The sequence below is a fragment of the Somniosus microcephalus genome, chromosome 2 (genome assembly GCF_052327205.1).
Source record: "Somniosus microcephalus isolate GS21.2 chromosome 2, FLI_Smic_1.0, whole genome shotgun sequence".
In the NCBI taxonomy this organism is placed as follows: Eukaryota; Metazoa; Chordata; class Chondrichthyes; order Squaliformes; family Somniosidae; genus Somniosus; species Somniosus microcephalus.
The window spans coordinates 37,207,744-37,224,226 of NC_140988.1; the positions used below are offsets into that span (position 1 = coordinate 37,207,744).

The following is a 16,483-nucleotide window of genomic DNA, read 5'->3' on the forward strand; positions in this document are numbered from 1 at the left end:
ACTAATTTCAATCAATGTACACACAATCACAATAAGCGCTTTGAATGTAGTTGGCTCTCCCTTCAATGTATGAAGAGGTTTCATTCTAAAACATTAAAAAAAAAATTTTTTTTTACTTATCATCCCTATTTTTAGCCCTCAATTACAAAATTGTTGTCCCCTAAATAACAGCTGAAGTCTAACATCTTTGGCGTGCGGGATTATGTTATGACAATCCAAGCCAAAAACAGCTGCATTTCTGAACCCAGATAAATGGACATGTTGTTGATAAAATGGATTAAACAAATGGCTAGCAAACTTGAACGCCTAATAAGAAAGAGTAACCCTATTTGTTTGAAATAAGAGTGAGCATGGTGGTACAGTCGTGTTAAACTTGCAATTAATTTAAAATGACCTTATTAAATATAAATTGTGAGAGTACTTTACAGTATGTGCAATTTCAAGAGACTCCAAACTGAAAGATAGTCCTTTTAATACAATTAACTTCACAGAAGCAAACATTTGCAAAATTATAGGTCTCACAGATCTAACAGGAATACGGAACTGAAGGCTCATTAGTGGAGAAGGAGCTGAATACATAGGGAAGCGCAAACCAATATGATGCACCAGTTGAGACAGGCAGAAAGCAAACCGCAGGTTTTCACAAACAGAACCACACATCACCCTTCAACATCTTAAACACTGCATACAAACATTTAAAAGGCACAGTTGTATGCTGATTATAAAGATAAAAGAGCAAATATGTTGGTTTTTAAATGGCAAATAACAAGTATATAAATAGGCTCTACGGCAGCAGTGTTAATGGAAAAAAACTATGGCAAGCCTATTTCATTTGTTGACCAAACACTGCAACATGACGATGCAATCTTCATCAAAACATGTCAATGCATTGCTTGCATGTGATGCTTCCTGATGAGAGAGTTGCCCAACTGTTCTGACTGTTCCTATCTGCAATAAAGACAGTGGGGTAAATTCTTGTCATCGGTTTGAATTTTTTCTTAATTCCTCATTATATGCGCTCACGGGACACAAAGCTCTGCACCAGGAGCACTGAAGATGAAAATTTACATCAGTACCTCTTTTAAGGTGTAATTACGCAGGATAATGCGCATGTTTAATAGGCCAGTTATGGCTTAGGATTTACTGCAACAGAAAATATGCAGTATAACTGAAGCCAAACTTGGCATCAGTATAGGTTTGGGCACCAGACCACCTCCATGAGATAGTTTCACACCACTTCAGTTTCACCTCAGTTGCGGTATAATTGCAACAATTATAAAGTGAACTTTCTAAGCTTTCATTTTAAAATTAAAATAATACCCTGCTGGTCCACCGAACTGCCTTTCAGTTCTGTTTTTATAAATTCAGGCTTTATGCCAATTTTCTCTCTTCTCTCCTGGTGACATTGATTCCTTGTTGGGTATGGTTGCATGGGCCCTGGGCACCCTGCGACACCTTGCCTAAGTAGCCATTCTTTCTGTGTGAGCTCTGATAGGGAATATCATCTGGTTATTAGACCATGAAGCATCCCTGCACAGTTCTGTCCTCAGCCAATCTAGACACAAGCACTTCTACCAGGAATTGCTGGAAAATGAATAGGAGTGAAAGCCCTGACCTATTTTCCTTAGGGGCATTAAGATGATTGTTGTACCTCACTGGCTGCTCAACTGAGATCAGCTATATCTGCACAGACCAGGAACTGAATCTGGGACATTCTTTGTTCATACAGTTCAGCTATGTACTGCCTTTATAAACAGAGCCATCCTCAAGACCACCTCTCAGTTTTTAATGTTGATAAAGAGCCAGGATGGCAATTAGTTCGTTATTAACACAAACAATTTCACTAGCATTTGGACACCAGTCAGCAGGCTGTTTAAGTATGCACATCTGATACACTGCTTGAACCGGATTTCAGAGCAGTGCAACACTGAGAGTATAACTTAGTGCTGCCAGTTTTCACAGCTGTGGAGCAATTTCTATGCAAAAATACAGTACAACGGCAGTGAGCAACTTATTTATGGAATGGGCAGTCACAATTGTATGCTTGTAAAATTCATAGTAAATCTCCTTGACTTGCACATTTTTGAGTTTGAATTTTTAAGTCTTAAAAATCCTGATTCATATAAATACGAGCTGCGTACAAAAGCTGAGAAAATACTTTGTGCCCTCACATCAATCTCATCCTGACTAGCATAAACAAAAACAAATTGTGAAGAAAACTACTAAAGCTGCAGTGCAACTCCAGAGTGATGGCTTGATCTGACTCTAAGGCACAGCACTGGGAGGTCCGCTGGAGGAGGCAGTCTCACTCTGCTTAGGTTTGACAACACATAGGCCGGAATTTTGCCGGCGCTCAGCGGACGGGATGGGTGGTGGGTCAGCTGTTAAATTTAAAATGACTGATAGCGGGTCGGGAACCCACTGTCAAATGGCGCACACTGGACTTTCCCAATGTCGGGTCTGCCAGCGCTGAGCAGACTCGACAGGCAGCAGCGGGAGAGGCAATTAAAATCATTAGTGGCTTGCTTACAGCCACTTATCAATGGGTTTTTTCCCAGCTTTTTGGATTTGACAGGTCACCCACCTGTTTCCCGCTGTGCCTAGACCTCGTCTGTGAAGCTGAGTTGGGAGGTCAGTGGCCAGTGAATCAGCTGATGAGTTGACAGCTTCAAATGTCAAGTCAAAGCTCCGAGCTGTTTGAGGAATGTTCCCTTAACCACTAGCTTCTCTAAACTGCATTTCCACTACAGATTCAGGATGCTGCATGTCTTTACACAAGTCTCCATCCAGTCTGACCTCATTACCTCTCCCATCATTGACAGATCACTTCTGTCATCTCTACTTCACCTGCCATCTATTCCATCAGCATGGGTGCCCTTTATACTCGCTCACATTGGGCCTCAGAACCAACAACATCACCAACCTTCTCCGCAATCAACTGATGCTGCACAGGACACAGGGCATTAGCACTCAACTACATTGATGCCCGGGAGGCCAGGGATGCTCTCTCCATGGCCAGATTTACTTCACTTGATGCTGTACACCCTGGCTGCCCACATGATGTGCCAGGTTGGCACCACCCCACACCAACACCATAAAGCATCCCTACAATGCCCAAGCCATTCTTCTCACACTCATCACCATTGCGGGGGGTAACATTATGTCTCACCATTCACTGTACCTTACTAAGCCACTTCCAAAGGTGCACAGAAATCTGTCCAAGAATGCAAAGTGTTGAAAATAAAGATTTCAATGTTTGACACCACATTAACAGAAACTTTACATGCACATTGCTTAAAACACCCAAGTGCCTACCCTTGTGTGTTGTTAGTTGGTATGATTGCGCTAGGATGATGGTGAGTATGAGGGTTGACTAGTGAGATGGGGATGTCATAATGTAGATAGAGAGGGATGGGTGGAGGTCCAAGGTGAAAAAGGACCAAGAGATTGATTAAGAGGGGAAAAATAGAGTATGAGAGTAAACCTGCAAGGAACATAAAAGCGGATTGTAAAAGCTGCTACAAGTATGTAAAAAGAAAAAAGATTAATGAAGACAAATGTAGGTCCCTTACAGTCAGAAATGGGAGAATTTATAAAGGGGAACAAGGAAATGGCTGAGCAATTAAACAAACACTTTGGTTCTGTCTTCATGGAAGAGGACACAAATAACTTCCCAGAAATGCTAGGGAACCTTGGGGGAAAATTCAGTTGTTTGCACCTCCCATTAGCGCCTTAAGAGGGCGCTAATGGGGTGCAAAGCAACTAGCGCTCGGGCACGGCGATGTTTGCGCCGCTCGTGAAATTAACTAGACATTTTGCGGTGGCGCTAAACACTACCACCACGATCTCCTGCGCTGGCAGATCATGACGTCAGTCGAATGTGCAACGCCCCGGTAGCGCCCCGGACCGGATATCGAGTGGCGCCCCCTGCCTTTCTACCTGCCGCTAGCAACAACAGGTTGAGGGGAGCATTTTGCAGTCAGAAAGGGACTGGGGGAGCGCTATTTAAAGGCGGCCGCTTCCTGCCAATTTTTGTTGCTGACATTATTGCACCACGCATTCTGAGAGAGAGAGAGAGACTTCTGAAGAGATTCAATGCTGTGTGAAGGAGTTTTGGGTACTGAGCAGCACTTTGCAGGTTCATTTTGATTTGCCCTTCCTTGCATCACCAGCGCTCTGAGATAGCGCCTCACTCCTCGGCCTTTGCGCCTTAAGACAGGTGTGAAGCGCCTGATTTAGCACTCCAATCACCTCCAGGGGCGATAAAACCCAAGTTTGCCGTCAGAGGTGATAATTAGCGCCAGGCGCTAAACTTTGCACACGGCCGATAAATGCGCCCCAATTGGGGCGATACTGAATTTTTCCCCTCAAGGGTCTAGTGAGAAGGAGGAATTAAAGGAAATTAGTATTAGTGAAAAAATAGTGCTGGAGAAATTAATGGGACTGAAAGCTAATAAATCCCCAGGGCCTGATAATCTACACCCCAGAGTACTAAAAGTGGTAGCCATGGAAATACTGGATGCATTGGTTGTCATATTCCAAAATTCTATAGATTATAGAACAGTTCCTGCAGATTGGAGGGTGGCAAATGTAACCTCACTATTTAAAAAAGGAGGTAGAGAGAAAACAGGAAACTACAGACCGTTTAGCCTAACATCAGTACTTTGGAAAATGCTAGAGTCTATTATAAAGGATGTGATAACAGGACACTTAGAAAATATCAACGGGATTAGACAAAGTCAACATGAATTTATGAAAGGGAAATCGTGTTTGACAAACCTACTGGAGTTTTTTGAGGATGTAACTGGTGGACTAGATAAAGGAGAACCAGTGGGTGTGGTGTAATTGGATTTTCGTAAGGCCTTTGATAAAGTCCCACATAAGAGGTTAGTGTGCAAAATTAAAGCACATGGGATTGGGGGTAATATACTGGCATGGATTGAAAAAAGGTTAACAGACAGGAAACAGAGATTAGAAATAAATGGGTCTTTTTCGGGGTGGCAGGTGGTGACTAGTGGGGTACCGCAGGGATCAGTGCTTGGGCCCCAGCTATTCACAATATACATCAATGATTTGGATGAGGGAACCAAATGTAATATTTCCAAGTTTGCTGACGACATGGAACTAGTGGGATTGTGAGTTATGAGGAGGATGCAAAGAGGCTTCAAGGCGATTTAGACAAGATGAGTGAGTGGGCAAATGCAGTATACCGTGGATAAATGTGAAGTTATCCACTTCGGTAGTGAAAACAGAAAGCTAGAGTATTATTTGAATGGTGATAAATTGGGAAATGCTGATGTACAAAGGGACCTGGGTGTCCTTGTACACCAGTCGCTGAAAGCAAACATGCAGGTGCAGCAAGCAGTTAGGAAGGCAAATGGTATGTTGGTCTTCATTGCAAGAGGATTTGAGTACAGGAGCAAGGATGTCTTACTACAGTTGTACAGGGCCTTGGTGAGACCACACCTGGAGTACTGTGTGCAGTTTTGGAGTCCTTACCTAAGAAAGGATATACTTGCCATAGAGGGAGTGCAGCGAAGATTCACCAGACTGATTCCTGGGATGGCAGGACTGTCATATGAGGAGAGATTGGGTCGACTAGGCCTGCATTCACTAGAGTTTAGAAAAATGAGAGGGGATCTCAGTGAAACCTATAAAATTCTGACAGGACTAGACAGACTGGATGCAGGGAGGATGTTTCTGCTGGCTGGGGGTTCTATAACAAGGGGTCACAGTCTCAGGATACGAGGTAGGACATTTAGGACTGAGATGAGGAGAAATTTCTTCACTTAGACTGTGGTGAACCTGTGGAATTCTCTACCACAGAAGGCTGTGGAGGCCAAGTCACTGAATATATTTAATAAGGAGATAGATAGATTTCTAGAAACAAAAGTCATCAAGGGATATGGGGAGAGAGTGGGAATATGGTAGTGAGATAAAGGATCAGCCATGATCATATTGAATGGAGAAGCAGGCTCGAAGGGCCGAATGGCCTATTCCTGCTCCTATTTTTCTATGTTGTCATGTTTCTATGTAAGTTGGTGTGAGTAAGGATGTGCAGGAGTAGGTTAGGGAAGGCAGAGTAATGGGAATGTGGTGAGAGGCACAGCAGGATGAGGTTGAGTGTGGCTTTGTACTAACGTTTTGTGATCTACTGAGATCATTGAAACATTTGCAGCATTGCACCCAGGTCCTCCTGACCACATCCCTGCTGTGCCCTCCTGTGCAATGTGCAACCAACTGTGTTGATCTCCTGGGGAGGTCTCTTCCTCCCATGGGAAGGGAAGAGGACCTCCCTGCGTGCTGTGACTCCCTCCATAAGCATATGGAGGGAGTATTGGGAGAGCCTGTGTGCAGCCCTGCACCTGTGTGCAGTGCTTATCTGTGTTTGCAGCACCTCAATGCTGTGGAACACTGACCGCTGAAATGTCAAGATAAAGTTGGCCAATGTCCCTTTAAAGAAACCGGCTGATGACGCGTTATCAAATGATGTCACCAGACCGGCTTCCTCTAATTGGCCGGGAAACGTGCTGGGTGGGCTTATCAAGCTCAATCTCAGGAAATTCATGTCCGAGGCTGGGTTGGAGACAGCAGCGGGGTCGGGACCCACCACCGACATCTGCTGCCACAGACCCGCCGAGGTTCATAAAATCGTGACCATATAGTATAGTTCCAGTGCTATGTCAAATCTGGTTTGAAAAGTGCCCAATGGCCCCTTGCATCTCCTGAGCACTTTTTAAATGTACCCAGAGTTGATTTAAATGTGTGGACACTCCCATCTGCCCTGTCAATACAATTAACATTTTGACTTTAAATAAACTACTTAAATTCAGGGGGATTCAGGTTTCTGGTTCAGCTTAATGATCAACCCTGCTATTACACTTCATTAAAAAAAGTTAGTTTACTTCCTGTTTAAAGTAATACAGAGAATTTGTATAGCCAGGCTCCAGGCTGTTACTCAATATTTATGGTCCACTTCAATTTCCCTGCAGAAATTTATTTTTCATCTAAAGAACAAGGTAAATTGATAACCAGCGAAATTTTTATTGGATAAATACTCACTTAAATATGGCGGCTTGTAAGGCGCACGTGTGTTGGGCAGAAGTGCATCATATTCTTTCTTTTCCAAGTTAGACGGATGTGTTTTTTCTTTTCCAAATGTAGAGAAGGATTTCTCCCCAGTCTGCTCTGGAGCTTCATAGACCTCGGTGTCAGGCACAGAGTCCATGCCAGGGACGTGCAGATTGCTGCGGTAATCAGGTCCTTGGCGGCCATCTGTGGGTACAAAGGTGGGCATCCAGCATCGGTCCGAGTGTCCCAGCGCTTTACACTCTTCTGTGCAATTGGAAAAGAGGTCAGCGCCTATAAAAAGAAAATCAGAATAAAACAGCATTACATTGTGATATTAGAAACACTAACCTTCCACTGAGGAGTGCAGAATATCATTTCTATATTTGTTAAGAAGGTTCTGACAGGTCTTAGGATACATGTCAATATTTCACTGGAGTCTCCAATATATTTGCTCCCACCACACTCCTGTGCTAGAGGCAAATTTCCACAATTTGTCTTTAATTCTGTTCTGCACACTGAAATAAGCACCAAACGGGAAGGATCCACAAAGTGATATTCCCTCCAGCTAATCTTTCGCTCCATGGCATAGTGAACAAAGGTCTTCCAAATGAAACACTACACTCAGACGTACAGGGCCAAGGGCATTTTAAAATTCTAATGAACCTTTCCTCTAGATAACAGCACACGTAGATTTTCCTATTATGAATTTTTGCAACCTTAAACGTGCTTTTTTTAAAGCATATCTCTACCCAGCTTGCTGATGCAGACAAGCAGAAAGGTTATGTTTGTGTCCTGCTCACTTGTGATGCTGTTGGAGGAAGTCTTTCACTATGTTTCTTATTTATACATGAAAACTCTTTTACAGTTATACTATACGTGGAGATATAGCAGGCACCACTTGTGATGCACAGACAGTGGAACAGTTCTAATTACTGACAAGGGCTGCATGTTCGTACAGCTTTAAGATATATACAACACTAATGAGGTGAGGTCACCAGTGAAACTGTCTTGTTAGCTTATCTGTTACAAGACAAGCCACAAGGACTGGTGTGATACAGATTCCAAAATCACATTGGGCACTGATTGGCACTGTTCAGACTGCTGTTATACTAGTACGTAATACATTGCTTAGAATTTATTTATTTTAAATTTTTAAATGATTTTTATGCTCACCATGGTGATTGATGTCAGTCGTGGGAACATGTCCACTTTAAATGTTGAGTAGACAACCTTCTATTCTGCCTCAACAATGTACCTAAATTCCTTTTTCAGAAGAGAACCAATGTGATATTCTTATTCTTAAGCAAGCTACATCTTTACAACCTCTCTAAAGCACTGTTGCCCTAGAAATGAGCACATGAGATAGACCAATTTTCAAGCATGTTATGTATGACATTGTGGGCCTGAAATTTAACTTCAGCGGGGCTGCAAAAATGACAGTAGTGGATATGTTGCCTGTTATACACCCTGCCCAATTTCCCTTTATATTGGGGTACAAATAGGCATCTCCTATCACCAGTTTTGTGCCCCTGCCAAAGTTGAGTTTCACCCCCTGTGGCTTCACAACTTGCAATGTTGTCTGGGTTGTTATGTTGACTCCTCATAATATACAGGAACCGACACTAAATTAATCCGTGGTTAAACTGCCATTTTAGCCCGAGCAGCAGTATACGTGGATTGCTTCAGAATTCAGGGTGACTGCTAATTTGTTGCTAAATTTACACCTATATTAATTTATATTCAATGTCCGTTTCATAGTATAATAACACCAACAATAATGAGATTGCGAATTGAGTGAATTGCCTTGTGCTGTGATCTCCCACCCAAGATGAACTGGGTTAAGATTGCCCAAACTTGTCTCAGTTTTGAATTTTTGAAATGATCAAAGAACTAATAGGTAAGAGCAGAGTATACTGACTCATGACAGTACTCGGTGGTGCCTTGGAGAGTTGAACTTTTGCAATGTTATGAATTTAAAAGGTTTTACTTCAAAGCTGAAGCCGTAGAAGGATAATTGTGGAACAAAAATGCGGGGATAAGTGGAATGTAAAGTAACTATGTTGAAGTTCTTTTATAATGGCTCAGAATTTGCGGTCCTGATGACAGTGAACTGGCAGCGTTCACCATCATTCCGCCTTTGAAACTGGCCGCAACTTCGGGATTTAACGCCGAAATCCTGAAGCTGCGGTCTGACATTCACTGCTCCTCCACAAACTGCGCTGTGCCTGCCCCCGCACATGCACCCACCCCCGCCCCTCACAGAGCCAGCAATCAGTGAAATCTCTGAAATCAAGGAAACTGATGAAAATGTCGGCTCTTCAGCTGTAAGTACGCTGTTAAATACCCCATTAAAAGTTAGACCCTTTTGGATTAGGTGTAACTGGGTTTTAACAGCGTATTGACTGTTAAACAAAGGTTATGGCCCTGAAAAAACTAATTTTAATTTTGTGCAGTGTCAAATTTATCCATTTTAATAAAAATTAAAATATTTAAGAAACTTTAATAAATAAGTTTGTTCATCTATATCTCAAGTTTGCCTTTTCCCCATGTGAGAGCCCCAATCTTTGTTTTGCTCTCTAACATTTTTTAAAAGTTAGAATTTTTGGAGCTTACCCACTTCCTGGTTCGCTGTCTGTCAGAATTATGTGTTTTGATTGGCTGCTTAGACAGCTTGTTGACAACACAATAGCTCTTCGCTGGGAATCCCCATCAACTTCTGTTGATTTGAATTACGCGTCGGAAAACCCAAAATTCTCGACACAGAGATCGCAAGATCCTTGTGCAAAGCTCACTTTGGTGCCAGCAGTGAATGCCTTTGCTTCACCGCTGATCGCAAATTCCAGGCCATTACTTCCTCCAGTAGACAGAAACTTCTGTTAGCAACCATTTAGGAAACTTTATTTACGTAGCAACAAAGTGATAATAGACACAAAGACATGTCACAATTTAGGTTGGTTATTCCAAGAAAAAAAATCAAGGGATGCAGAAGCAATCTGTGGAGACAACTTTGAAAAAGTATGACAGCTTTCTTCCTGAAAATTTTAACACTTCCATCGTTTTTTCTCCGATTGAACAGAGATGCACTTTTTTTTCAATGAACACAAATTATACTGAAGCACTCTTTAAATCAATGCCTGTGAGATCAAATCCCACTTGTAAGCTGTAAACTTGCACACTGTAAGCTACCACTAATATCTAATCCATAAGTTCATAACCTATTTGAAATCAGATTATAATGGAAACTTTAGGCAATGATCATTTTAAGATTGAAATGTCACCATATTCAAACCAGACAATGAACAGCCTACATGATGTCAGATCAAATGTTGATGCGCCTAAACAACAACTTACATTTATATAGCATCTTCAATGTTTCACAGAGGTGTGAAGAAGAAGAGATAAATATCAAAATTAGTAACAGTTTCTTAGTTGCACCAGTGGTTCAGTTGGTAAAGACGGCATGTAGCTGTGGCATAGAAACTAAAATAGTCCTGCTTCAGTTGCGAAATGAGTTCACCTGAGCCAGTATGGCAGTTGGGATACTGCAGATGGCCTCAAAACCCATGTATGACAAAGAGTAAAAATCAGCTGGAGCTCCCACTTCTGGTTACTATCCAATGACCTCTGCTGGAAATTGTGTGTGTGTGTGTTGACATTAGGTGAAGTCAGGACTGAGCTTGACTATAAGGTCCCCATGGTCAAGTAGCCTACCAACAATGTCTATGTTCATAGATGAAGAACAGCCACTTGAGTGAGGCACTAGAGGCTAATCCAAATTAAGCTGTTGAATCCTCCAATGTCTCATGAGATTCATCACCAAATGTTGGTCTCCCTCTTCAATTTTCTCCATCTCGCATGAAGATGGTAATTCTTGCTGGGGCATTATCTCCCAGGTACTTACAGTTCTCTAGTAACTAGCCCAACTGGCCGATCCCCCACACCAATTTCTCCCCTCCTTTCCTGAAGGTAGTTACTCATGTTGAAGTATTGTTCAATGGGTGCCAGCAGTCCTCCTTTACCTCACACAAGTGTCCATTCTCCATGAGAAATGAATATTATAGATCATTCAACTATGGGGCATCAGTCCTGTCCTCAACTAATGTCCACATATATGCACGTCCCAGCAGGGGTCACTGGGTAGTGATCAGAAATGGAAACCTTGGCTGATTTTTCACCACTTCCTCGCTCAGGAGCACTGAGACAAATTGTAGCACTCTTACAACCACACCAGCTGAGATCAGCTAACCTATGCTATTAAATGGGGTCTGCTGTCTGAGTTATGTTCTAATGGTCAGTGTGTTATGCACTGAGGTCTGATGTTCAGGCATCAAACCTGTCCATGGCTCAGCACCACACTGGGTGTAAGTAGCCATCAACTTGTGTGACCTTAGACAGTGAAGTGAGTTGAAGCATCCCAACGCATACCATGGATGAGACCAACTAACTCAGCAGAGGCAATGCATCAAACTTGGGACCATCTGGGTCTGTGTGAACAACTACCACACTACATGGTGCATTTACATAGTGAACCATCAAAAGAGCCCCAAATTGGACTTTTACCAAGAATTGCTCCTATTAGAGACTCTGATCTTCACTGTAGATATCAATTTTCTTCAAATTTGTGTTCATCTAGTTTCTTTAAGTACACCTTTCAGAACACAGCACAGTAAGCTTTAAAAGTTAAAAACAAACTTTATTAGCTTAACAGCTTTAGACTTGACAAAAAAGTGCAAGATTTCCCTCAATCATTCTGCTAAACACTCACAAGGTACAAGGAATAGCTTGCAGTAAAGGGAGGAAGTAAATGTGTGGGTACTTGAATAAGATACGTACTTACTCCTTTTGTGTTGAACATCCTTGTTTTTCCTTACTTTCTTTAAATATATGTTATATTTCCCCCATCCCTTCTCTTCATTAGGTTTATCTGGGCAATGCAACATGTCCTAGGCACAAGGGAACATACAATCTCCCAATAGCATGCATGGTCCAGTCACCAGGAGATATACAATAGCAACTGGTGGTGATTTACCATCTGATATCAGTTCCCTCCCTGTCATGGTGGAGCATCTGGTCTTTACTTGAAAAATCCTTAATTTTGTAATCGCTATTTTCTTTACACAAAAGTCCTTGGTTTAAATGACCTCATTAGGTTACACAGGTTCACCAGTTCAGTGAAAAAGTGTAGCAGAAATGCTCTTATAACAACATCAGGCAGACAGAGGGGGTCCTTGGAGAGCATATCCACTAGCCAGCATAGGCCAGAACATCACTGATCTTGTTGAATATTAGTAAAAGCATTTTTAATGTAGTCTGTTTTAAATATTTGTTGCTAGGGACTATGTGAAGAATAAAAAGACGAGTGTTGATTAGTTTGTAAACAAATCAGCTACATTCAAATTATTGGTAGCTAGTGGACATGGTCTATAGTGAGGTTACTGCCTTCATCCTTTTCACTGAAATGTCATCCTTCCAAGCTCCAAAGAGAAGTCTTCAACAAAGGATTTCAGTGGAAAGCATTTCAAAAATAAATCTGTGGAATACTTTAATGCCAGGTGTTCAAGATCACATCTCAAGTCCTTTATATTAAAGTATGCACACCTACAATTATTGTTTTCCTTAATCCTCAGACATGTAATCCTACAGTTACTTCCTCCTTTAAGTGCCTTGCATCTATACGGTATTTTGTACTAAAGTTATTTAACTCAACATTTACCATACCCTTTAGGTACTTTACATTAAAAACATTTAACCCTATTTACTATTCCTTTTAGGTACTTTAGAGTGAAAATACCAGTTGACCTCCTGTCGCCTTGCACACGGAAACTCAAGATCAGGTGCAGTTTCTCAGATGAAGCGGGATTAGAGGCCGGGTGATAATTGGACCAGGGCATACAGACATCATTCAGTCCCCATTTTCAATTTATACATTCTGTTCTTAATTTTTATTAAATATTCTTATATATTATTAATGAAAACTGACTGTGAAAACGAATCACTCTTTAGTTACACCCTCCCACTGTACTGCAGTGCCTCCACAGGGGAAGAGGTGTAACTACAAGAATGATACCAGATAGTTTTACCTATCGAGAAAGATTGAACAGGCTAGGGCTCTATTCTCTAGAAAAGAGAAGACAGAGGGTGATCTGATGGAGCTTGTTAAGATTATGAAGGGGCTTGGTAGGGTAAATGTAGAGAGGGAGTTTCCACTTACAAGCGAGACCAGAATTAGGGGTCATAAATATAAGATAGACTCTAATAAATCCAGTAAGGAATTCAGGAGAAACTTCTTTACCCAGAGAGTGGTTAGAATGTGGAACTTGCTACCACAAGGAATAGTTCAGGCGAATAGCATAGATGCATTTAAGGGGAAGCTAGATAAGCATATGAGGGAGAAAGGAATAGAAGGATATATTGATGGGGATGGATGAAGAGGGTGAAAGGAGACTCGTCTGGAGCATAGACACCGGCATGGACCTGTTGGGCTGAATGGCCTGTTTCTGTGCTGTAAATACTTTGTAATACTTTGTAATACAAGATAAAAAATGTACACAGGCAGTTTCCATTATAAATGTGGACATAGAAATTTAAAATAGAAAAGGAATTGTGCACAGACAAGATCTTTAATATATTATAAATTCAACCCAACCCTCACCATCTCTTACAAGTACTTTATATTGAGAGTCCTTAACCAAACAGATACTTGCTCCTTTATCAAAAAAATCCAACAGAAGTGAAAAAGGGGTAAAAAAAAGCTATTAATGCAGTACTTGCTCTCCAAGTGGAACTTGCTCTCAAGTGGAACTTGCTCTCAAGTTACACTGCCTGTATTCAAAAATATTTTGACTCAAAATTGACAATTTTCACTCATTTGTTACATCATGGCGGAAATCGCATAAACTCACCATAAAAAAAGCAATTGACTATGAACGGCTGCAAAATCTGACCCTTACTTTTCATGAAACAGCAATACTAGGATGTGACCTTTTCACTTAGAAGGATAATAATTTTATTATTTAAATATGTATAGCAAGGTATGCAGTGACTTTTGATTTCATTTTGCTTTAAATGTTCCAGATTCTTGAGCATAAAATGTTGCATTTCTCGAAAGTCCACACATACTATGCAGTACAATCCTTAAAAGATTTGAAGAGGGATTCTTACATTGAGCTTTCAGTACATTCATTGTTTGATGATCACAGCTTTAACTGCTACTAGATGTCTATAGCACCCTGTGAAAACACTGTACAGCACTGTCATTCCTAAAGGAACTAACAACATCTAGTTACAGAGAAGGTTCTGTACCAAAATTTTATTTATTTTAATACTACAACAAAATTCTCCAGATAGTTATTGAGGTCACATAATACCATTAAAAAAGCAGTCAATTCATTCCTATGTTGTGTTTTATGTATATTTTAGCAATGAAAGTAACACTGTTTTCCATCCTGTGACTAACTGTAATTTCTCTTTTCTTACTTTAATAAAGGTAGTTTTTTTTAAGTTGATAAATCAAAGAGTTGTTTTTGTTGCCAGTGGGAATTTCAAGCAACAGATCTTGGTAAGTCTTGGAGCAACTCACTCAGAAACTTCTACCATGATGGCACCTCTTCATGAGATGGAACAATCTGGACATCATTCGCACTATTACTTTTGCCTCAGTTTGTAGTTGAAGTTAAAAAAGGAACTGGGAAATGCAATGTGTTAGACACAGGCCCTTTACTTCTGATACCTGGGTTCAAATCCAGCCCAGAGCAATAAGGTGAAACTCTCCTCTGTCTACTGGTGATAAGAGCTCTGTATAAAACAATTTGTTTTTAAGCAGTCTCAAACAGTTCCTAGTGGGCACGTACCCACAGAAGAAAACTGCACTAATTTGACAATCTTACTCAGAGAGATGCGGAAAATGACAAAAATATTGCATTGGTGAAGACGGGTTGCCTTTTCAGCGTTGATGCTAATGCATACTGTTGATGTAGAGTAGATGGAGTTTTACTTTGCATCAAACTATGCTGAACTTGATTCGGGAGTAGCCAACAGAGTGCCCAAAATTGAAGTGTTCCATTCCCAAGTACAAACATCGCTTACTTTGATGAAGACAAAAGTCACAAAAAAATTAAGTTGATTCCCTGTTTGCTAAGTTGTTAAATTTGCTGCCCGATGTGGAACTGAGCCACACAGACTAGGTAGGTACCAGGCTTGATTCCTGGTCAGTGCTGAGCGAGATGATCTCAACCAGAATGGCAAAGCAGGTGTCACAATTGGCCTCAGCAAAGCGGAGCTAAGAAGGTTAAAAATAAAATCAGCCAGGGTGCCTGCATTTGATTGCTATCCCATAACTGCTGTAAGGTGCGTCTGTGTGAACCTTGGGTGAGGATAGGATCAGGCTCAACTCTGATGTTCCCCCATGCACAAATAGTTTCCTGGTATTTACAGTTGAGGCTCACACAAAGAATAGCCAGTGTGTTGAGGTACCAGATGACAATCAGTGCCTGTGCAACACTGCAGCACAGGTCAATCAATAGGCAGGATGAGAGATTTGAAAGGGGACAACCAAAAAGATAAAAAGGGTGAAAATGCAATTGGTGGCAAATGATGTCTCTGCCTCACTAATGATATTGTTTGATATACTTGTGTTTACAAACTGAATTGTAAGGTGACAATGTTCCTTTAGAGTTTCATTTTACATGCTGGCAATACGATTGCCATGTGAGAGCTTCTCCTGCAATCTCATACTTAGGTTAATCACTCCTTTTGAGAGTTTTTCCTTTGGCATATAAAATTTGACCTTAGGAGGGCTCCACTGTAAAATGGTAAGCGACCTTTCAGCATAAGTAGGGTGATCCTGTCCTTTAAAGATACCAAGGACAAGCGAGGCAGCTCAAGCAGTTTCATGCTTCATTCCCAACCAGAAATTCACATGTTCCGAGTCCCAGGGCTGCCTGTCACTCGAAATCAGTTGCCTCAGTTGGTTGAGCTTCATCAGTTCTCGACCAGACCCCTAGAGGAAGCGCTATGTGGAAGTGAGGGATTCCATTCTCGGGGAGGGAGTGTGAAGGGAGGGGAAAGAGAGAGAAGTGTCATTGTCCAACGCACCCTGCTCAAATCGCACCTCCTGCCAGCCGCTCACAGAGCTGCATTGACGGCAGTCGTGGAGAAGTCTGCATCCTGGACCGTCCTGCTCTCCCCCAGCTGGAGGAGGATGCATCTCGGTGAACGGCCTGCAAGGGGAGAAAGACAGGAAAAAAATGGAAAGAACATTTTAAATAACTGGGGGCACCTTATTATTGGGAGCACTTTACATGTTAAAATCACAGTGGAATTCACTAATCAATGTTCATTAAGGTCAAACCTTAATGCGAATAACAATAGTAGACTGACATAACAAAGAAAATGTCAGTCTTGAAGAATAAGT

At 41.4% G+C, this 16,483-nt stretch overlaps 1 protein-coding gene across 4 annotated transcripts in view; it reads right to left on the bottom strand.

Moving 5' to 3' along the window:
• Positions 1-16,483, bottom strand: part of pcdh10a (protocadherin 10a) — a 66,066-nt gene that overhangs the window by 34,582 nt on the left and 15,001 nt on the right. The window contains exons 4-5 of one of the 4 annotated variants that reach the window (XM_086008488.1): positions 7,063-7,362; positions 456-948 (exon numbers count right to left, since the gene is read on the bottom strand). In XM_086008488.1, coding sequence (XP_085864614.1) covers positions 872-948; positions 7,063-7,362 — 377 coding nt within the window. In that variant the 3' untranslated portion in view covers positions 456-871. Of the gene's footprint in view, positions 1-455; positions 949-5,462; positions 5,614-7,062; positions 7,363-16,164; positions 16,290-16,483 lie in introns of those variants that run through there. The other 3 variants (XM_086008491.1, XM_086008502.1, XM_086008497.1) reach the window with 3 other exon arrangements.